This window comes from Magnolia sinica, chromosome 11 (genome assembly GCF_029962835.1).
Source record: "Magnolia sinica isolate HGM2019 chromosome 11, MsV1, whole genome shotgun sequence".
NCBI classification, from domain to species: domain Eukaryota; kingdom Viridiplantae; phylum Streptophyta; class Magnoliopsida; order Magnoliales; family Magnoliaceae; genus Magnolia; species Magnolia sinica.
In genome coordinates, this window is record NC_080583.1 from 83,059,527 (window position 1) to 83,067,494 (window position 7,968).

At 43.5% G+C, this 7,968-nt stretch overlaps 1 protein-coding gene and 1 long non-coding RNA gene across 3 annotated transcripts; one reads left to right on the top strand and one right to left on the bottom strand.

Moving 5' to 3' along the window:
* Positions 1 to 1,067: 1,067 nt before the first annotated feature.
* LOC131219535 (uncharacterized) lies at positions 1,068 to 1,424 on the bottom strand. The gene is made up of 2 exons (XR_009158251.1): positions 1,214 to 1,424; positions 1,068 to 1,174 (listed from the first exon to the last, which is right to left on the bottom strand). It is a non-coding gene; the product is annotated as an uncharacterized LOC131219535 (long non-coding RNA).
* A 311-nt stretch (positions 1,425 to 1,735) lies between these two features.
* On the top strand, positions 1,736 to 6,096 carry LOC131219536 (U-box domain-containing protein 4). Of its 2 annotated transcripts, XM_058214733.1 has the most exons (3): positions 1,736 to 1,853; positions 1,997 to 3,231; positions 5,719 to 6,096. In XM_058214733.1, exons 2-3 carry the CDS (start codon positions 2,002 to 2,004, stop codon positions 5,779 to 5,781), a joined length of 1,293 nt encoding a protein of 430 aa, XP_058070716.1. In that variant the 5' UTR covers positions 1,736 to 1,853; positions 1,997 to 2,001; the 3' UTR covers positions 5,782 to 6,096. The 2 variants fall into 2 exon arrangements, with proteins under 2 accessions (XP_058070716.1, XP_058070715.1); XM_058214732.1 differs by having other exon boundaries at positions 1,847 to 3,231.
* Positions 6,097 to 7,968: the final 1,872 nt, after the last annotated feature.

Consider the following 7,968-nt stretch of genomic DNA (forward strand, 5'->3'; position numbering starts at 1 on the left):
GGAATATATATACACAAATACTAATTTGATCGAAAACTTCTATGGCCCTACAAATATTTTTAATGTTAGTTGGCTAATTTTCTCTATTTCTTACAGTGTGGTCTACCTGAGCTTTAGATCTACTTCATTTTTGGCCTCATGCCCTGAAATGGACAGACAATATGCAAACAACATGGTGGGCCCCACAATTTTTATGTGGAAATTGCACGAATTCAATGGTGTGGTCCACTTGAGTCAGGCTTTGGCTTTATGAACTTTTATGTGGGTTTGGTCGGTTGAGAAGGGAATGTGATCTAGGCCCATTTACTAAACAGGCATGAGATCTTACACGCGTGTATGACACATCAGCACATGCGCGGGCCGTCTTTTGGTGCATCTCACACGTGCGTCCATCTTCTCCAATCTTTCGGCACGTAGGGAGCAGATTAGGTGTTACCCTTACCATGGGGCCCACGTTGATATTTTTTGTATATCCGCGCTGTCCATCCAGTTCTACGGCCCATTTAGGATGTGGTCCAAAAATAATTAAGAAGATCTAAATGTTAGGTGGACCACACCACAAGAAACAGTGGTGATTGAATGGCCTACAATTAAAAAATTCTAAAGGGACCGTTGTAAGGTCTTCATAATGTTTATTTTCCATCCAACTTTTTGATAATGTCAAGAAGATATGGATAAACTGAAAATACCAAGATTGGATTGATCAAAAACTTTCGTGGCCCACAAAACCTTTGTAATGGTCATTCATCACTGTTTCTAGTGGTGTGGTTGAAACGAGAGTTAGATCTGGTTAAAGTTTGGGAAGGCATTCATGGAAAAACAGATGGACGGTGTGGATATAAGAAAAATACATTAAGGTGGGCCCCATAAGGTAAGCGTAACACCCACTAAGGTGTTTCCCGGGTAACACCTAATGTTCTCTACGGCAGGCGAGGCATAGATGATGGTCCCACCATATGAAGAGCGTGGATTACTCAACACTGTTGCCTACGGAGCGCATATATGCTTGGAGCGGGGAGCAGCCATTTTCAATCTCCGAAAGCCTCTCTCTCTCTCTCTCTCTCTCCCTCTCTCTCTCTCTCGCTCTGCAACACCAGCAGGATAAAATGCTCCAGAAAGCCCCATTGATGTTTCTCTACTAATCTCTCTCCACACCTCTCTATCAATCCCTCCCCTCTCTCTCTCTCTCTCTCTCTCTCTCTCTCTCACACACACACACACTCACACACACGATATAGAAAGTGCAGTAAACCCCATTGCCGTTCTCTAACCTCCCTCTCTCTCTCTGCCCCACATCTGCAAAAGGAAAAAGAGAGAGCCATCTCTTACCTTACAACACACACCCTTTTCATCTCTCTCTCTCTCTCTCTCTCTCTCTCTCTCCCCCTTAAAACAAAACAAAACCAAAAAAAAAAAAAAAAAACCCAAAAGAAACCCATTACACCTCCCGTGTGTGTAACGTCTGCAACAAAAAAAAAAAAAAAAAAAAAAACAAAGCCCCAAAAATCCAATTTGCGATTTCTCTTACCTTACAACACACACCCTTTTCTTCTTCTTCTCTCTCTCTCTCGATATCTCTTACCTTACGACACACACCCTTTTCTTCTTCTCCTCTCTCTGCTTCACCTCTCTCTCTCTCTCTCTCTCTCTCTCTCTCTCTCATCTACAAAAGAAAAAAAAGAGAGAGCCATCTCTTACCTTACAACACACCCTTTTCCTCTCTCTCTCTCTCTCTCTCTCTCTCTCAAGAAAAAACCCCAAATATCCCGTTCTCTAACCTCTCCTCACATGCCGTTTTCCTCTCTCTCTACAACACCCACAAGAAAAAAACCCCAAATTTCCCTTTCTCTAACCTCTCATCCCATTCTCTAACCTCTCCTCGCATTCTCTCTCTCTCTCTCTCTCTCTCTCTCTCTCTCTCTCTCTGCAACACCCACAAGGAAAAAACCCCAAATTTCTGTCTCTCTCTCTCTCTCTCTCTCTCTCTCTCTCTCACTCAAAATGGTCTCTCTGGCCGAGTCCCACTCACGCTCTCCACAACAAACCCCTTCATCCACTCCCCAACGCCCCCAAGTTCGCTCCATGCGCACCATCCGATCCACCCTCTTCCAATCCGACCATTCATCCTCCTCCTTCACCTCCAACTCCCATCCGCCTCCCTCAATCGCCCCTTCCACCCAAACCATCGATTTCACCCTCCAACAACTCGCCACCAAACACTCCCCTTACAAACCATCCCCCGAACCATCCGATCTTCTCGATCTCTCACAAGCCTTTAGTGATTTCTCTGCTTACAGCAGCGACATCTCCGGTGAATTGCAGCGCCTTGCTGCTGTCCCACCTGGCCCAGACGATCCACCACCACCCCACGAAAACCCAGATCAAGATCCCTCTCTTGAATCCTTTGTCCAGCCCGGGGACCTTGAATCAATCATTGAGAGCTGCGTTGGTGAATTGGGCTCCCTTTCGATCGACATGAAGCGCAGAGCTGCAGCTAAGCTGCGCCTCCTTGCGAAGAACCGGCCTGAAAACCGTGCTCTGATTGGGTCATCCGGGGCAATCCCAGTGCTAATTCCTCTCCTCCGGTGCGGAGATCCCATGGTGCAGGAGCATGCAGTGACGGCTCTCCTCAACCTATCGCTCCATGAGGAGAACAAGGTTGAGATCACTCAATCTGGTGCGATCAAGCCGTTGATCTTTGTGCTCAAGACAGGCACGTCGGTATCGAAGCAGAACGCCGCGTGCGCGCTGCTCAGCCTCTCATTGGTTGAGGACAACAAGATCACAATAGGAGCTTGTGGGGCGATCCCGCCGTTGGTTTCGCTGCTCCTGACTGGATCGAACCGTGGGAAGAAGGATGCGCTGACAACATTGTATAAGCTCTGCTCAGTGCAACAGAACAAGGAGCGGGCCGTGAACGCAGGCGCGGTGAGGCCACTGGTGGGTCTGGTGGGAGAGCAGGGGAGTGGGACCATGGAAAAGGCGATGGTGGTATTGAGTAGTTTGGCAGGGATACCGGGGGGAAGAACTTCCATAGTTGAGGAGAGCGGAATCCCAGTGTTGGTTGAGGCAATTGAGGGTGCGTCTGGCAAGGGGAGGGAGTTTGCAGTGCTGACGCTGCTGCAGCTGTGTGCGGACAGCATGACAAACCGGGGGTTGCTGGTGAGGGAGGGCGGGATTCCACCGTTGGTCGCACTGTCCCAGTCCGGCACAGCACGGGCAAAACACAAGGTATAGAATTCTGTTCTTGTAGTAGTATCAGATCATTCAATAGCGGGTTTTCTAACGTAATAGATGTTATCATGCTCAGTTTAGTTGTTAGCTTGCAGTAAGTAGATCTCCTATAATGGTTTTTTAGTGTAGTTGTGCTCACATTTTATAGTGTAGTTGTTAATTTACAGTAGTTTGAAGTCTTCTGTGGGGACCCAATAACCAAAATTTAGGGCATTGGGTGCGAGTCGCCGGATTCTGAAACTAGTACTACTCAACCCAACGAATTCGATTCTGGTCATGTAAACTGAGACAATTTGTGGTTGGTCGACTCGGTTTCAGATGTCGTTTAGAATCATTTTTGGGTGTGGTCATTATTATAGTGTTTCTGATCATTTAAAGCAGCAGTATTGAGTGTTAACCAATGACTGATAACTGATTTGTGCATATTGGATGTGATCATACTGATATTGTGGTTGTTAACTTACAGTAGTCCAGACAGTCACCAGATCGCCTACAACGGGTTTTTAATGTAGTGGTGCTAACATTCTGGTAGTGTAGTTGTAGTTGTGGTCAGTAGGGGTGTCCGGTTGAGGGTCAACCCAAACCCAACCCAACCTCAAGAAGACAACCTGCAGCCCGACCAAACCTGACCTGAATTCCAACCCAAAATCTTCTATACTCAACCCAACCTGACCCAACCCAACCTAACCGGACCTAAATTTTCTCAATCTGATTTGAAATGGAGTTGGAGCTTTCCAACCCCAACCTGACCTGAGGATCCTGACCATCCGATCCAAACTCAGGTTGGTTCGTCAAACCCAATAACCAAAATTTACTGTACTTGGTGCATAGTTTTAAATGGAGGCTTTGTAGAACGGCTTGTTTGGACGCCAGCCGAAACTGATATGACTCACCCTGACTTGTTCTATTTTAATCCGGTGACTCATTTCGTTCCCTCCCAAAACTGAGACAGCTTGGTGGAGTTAACTCGGGTACAGACAACGTTTATAACCATTTTTGGGTGTGACCTTGCTTATGATGTATTTAGAGCAGGTTGGGTGTTGGTGTAGTTGTTAATTTGCAGCTGTTTGGGGTTTCAGCGTATATTCGGTTAAAGCGGTTAATGAAATTTTAGGGTGTGGGATGTGATCATGCCCGTGGTGTATATGTTAATTGGAGGATACCCAAATTCTTGATTTTTAACGGTCAGACATGATCATGGTTGCAGTTTCATGAGTTTACAGTGGATTTGAGATTGTATGGCATTAGCCGTCAAAGCTGAAGTCTGTAAATGGATGGTTGAGGAAAATGGAGATGGAAAAGATGAATTGTTAACATTCGATGGATGAAAATTGCACTGGTTGGATGTTTAAGATTGTCTGGTTGCTTGGTGTTTGGGCTGTGGCCCATTGGGAGAGTGGACAGTGGGTCAGGGTCCTGGAATGAGTGAACCAATGGGAAACTGCATAGCGAAGCCCCCCGAACCAAGAGCTATGATCCAAGCCCGAACTTGACCGTGAACATAATATCAATGGTTTGATTCATCTAGGCCGCGAGCATGGCTGCTCCTGCATATATATGCATGTCTGAGATATGGTTGCATGTGTTTGTACATCGACACATACATTTATATTGCATGTGTTCTTAGGTTGGGCGTACGCATTCAGCCTCTTGGGTGCATGTATGTACCATAGTTTGAAACCTTGACTTGACTCGATGTTCAACCGGGTTGGGTAGAATTGAAGACTCGACCCAACTCAACTCGATATTTAATAAATTATAAATTAAAGTTCCATGATTAGTAACAGATGTTTAAAAGAGGTCTCAAGTCCAATCGGTCAGACCACAAGTTACGGTCCACCCAGTGGATAACTTCAACCTTTCACGTGCATATGATATCAAATCTGTCCAATAGGTTTGCCATACCATGAGGATTGCCTTATACAAAAATCAGCCACATCCACTCATTGAAGGGACCATTCTTGTATTTTGCTGATATCAATGGCTAGGCATTTTTTAGGGGTGTGGCCCAATTGATGAGTAGATGAGGCTGATTTTTGCACCATGTGATCCTCATGGTGGGCGATGGACGGGTTGGATGTCACATTCACTTAATCAGTTGAAAGTTATTCAATGCATGGACTATAGCCTGTGGTCCAACCGAATAGTTCTTCAGACCTTCTCTATTTAAGATGGTTATAATTACTATACTAAAAATAAAATACAGGATATGACCACTGGGCAGTGCACCACTTAAAATTCACTGGGTGAAGGTCCAAGTCAGCGCGAGTTGAATCAAGTCGACTCGACAAGTCTTTCCAAGTCAGCATTGAGTCATGAAAAACACTGAGTTTACCAGTGACTCAGCTCAAAATCTTTCAGATTTGAGTGTACACGCACCTGCCCATTCGATCCCCCTTGCAACATCTTATGCAATGAATGTATATGATAGTGATACAAGGTTTTCTTATTGGGTTTTTATTTTTTTTAATTGTGTGTGTGCAGGCCGAAACACTTCTTCGGTACTTGCGGGAGCAGCGACAGGACGCATCTTGTTCAAGCCCGTGAAGGATTTGATTTGATTTGGTTGCATGGGAAGACTGGTGTGTGTATTTTTACTATGACTGTAAATAGGGAGTGTATTGTTTGTACAGTGTGTTGGTTGAAATGAAGAACAAGACCAAGAGAAGATGAGATTAGGAGAGAGGAACTGACCCTAGTAGATGGAGATTATTAGGCTTTTGATTGTTGGTGTTTTTCTTTTTCTTTTTTAATCTTGGGTTTGTGAGAGATTATTATATTAGATTTGGGATTTGGGTTATGATCCTATGTTTTGTTTGGGGGATCCAAATTCAATTAGAAAAAATTGCATTTTGGGTTTCATTTACATGTTGGTTTTTTTTTTATTTTTTGTACCAAAAGAGCGTATTCTAAGAGAGCTTGAAATCTTCTCTCTATGATTTCCTTGTGGTATTTGTCTATCATGGCACTAGTTTTATTGCAATTTTCTGTATCATATATACTTCACTTTCTCCCATATAAACCAATCTCATCCCTTGGATTGGTTCACTTTCCCATTGCTTTGTGCCATCCAATTTGATGGGCCACCCCACATCTTGAATGAGCTGTGTTTTGTGGAATTTTGTGTGTGAATCATATCAGTGCAAAACCATTTCATCCATACCTTTGCAATTTTAGGTACCAAATATATCCTGATTTTCACCATATAAACCAATCTCATCCGTTGGATCAGCTTGCATCCACAGGTTCACTCCACCCAATTTGGTGGCCATATCTTAAATGAGCTGTGTTTTTTGAAACTGCAACTTCTTGGCTATTTCCACCCATCTGATCATTTCCATGCTTTTGGATGGTAGTAAAAAGTTCCCAGCAATAGCCCCACCAAAGAATCTATTGATGAAATGGTTAATGCTCCAGCTAAAATCCCACCTCAGAAGCTACTGATTAGATGGTCCAGATTGGCTTAACCGGCACGATTCTCGAGATGTGGTCCACCGTTCTAAAGGTAGTTCCAAAGGCATGTGAACCAATGGACCACATCCCATTGCAGGATTGCTTTGTCGTTGATGAGTTGGCATTGAACCTTTATAATCATTTAAAAGAAGAAGAATAATTGCAAATCAAGCAATCTGAATTAAAATACAAATCAGGTAGCAAAAACCAATGACTAGGAAGTTCTTATAAGCAAATCCAACGGTAGAGGTTGTGGTTTTGGTGTCGGTTGTTGGACTGATTACTAACCCCTATTAATTTAAAGGACCTGATTTTTACACCCCACCCTCTTTGATAGTTACACCAATCCTTACTTTTGGTAATACAACTACTATGATGCAACAATGTGGCTGAATGGGGATGACCGTTCAACTGGTGGGTCCCATTGTGTATCTGTTCTGGTTCGAAATTGGATGGTCCAACTGCCCACTGGATAATCAGATGGTCTGATGTTGCCTATATTCGTGTGCTGAATCTAGATCCTCTGCTTGCCAGAAACAGAAAATTTAATATTAATCTATGTTTGATGTTGTCTGCACTGCTGCATTAGGTGCTGCATTAGGTGATGACGTAGTATTATTGCATTACGTGATGATGTAGCACAATTAAATTGCAATAAACATAAATTTCTTATTTGTGGCAATTAGAGAATTCAGATTCCTATGTGCTAGTATTATGAGATTCCTCTCCCTCCAACTTATATGATGCATGTGGTTGGCCAGTGGTCGCCCCTTAAAAGGGGCGGGTCACCCCATGGTCATTAACAAAAAAGAATCCATAGCATGTGGCCGTTAAAAGGGTAGCTAGGATTAGGTGAGACCCCGGACTCACCGGATAGGGTGCGGCCCTTACCGTGGGCCCCACCTTGATGTATATATTCTGTATTCAGTTTTTTCAAATAATTTTAGGTCATAGTCCCAAAAATAAATTTAAGGTCATGGTCCTAAAAATGAAGCAGATCCAATTATTCAGTGGACTAGCATAGGAAACGGTGGTGATTGACTATTAATGGGCAACAAAAGTTTTGGATCAAGCTGATATTTGTTTTTTTTTTCCCCTTCATCTAGGCATATGTGACCTTATCAGCAGACCTTATCAATAGATTGGATGGCTAATAAACATTATTGAAACGATAATGTGTGCCCTAAAAAGTTTTTAATGGTAAATTGTTCAATCACCACTGTTTCATATGGTATGGTCCACCTGATAAATGGATTTGCTTCATTCTTTTAGATAATTTCT

Excerpts from the sequence above, each read along its gene's own strand:
- LOC131219536 (XM_058214733.1), top strand. The coding sequence starts at position 2,002 with ATGGTCTCTCTGGCCGAGTCCCACTCACGCTCTCCACAACAAACCCCT. Across the intron at positions 3,232-5,718 it reads CAGCACGGGCAAAACACAAG|GCCGAAACACTTCTTCGGTA; the intron begins GTATAGAATTCT and ends GTGTGTGTGCAG.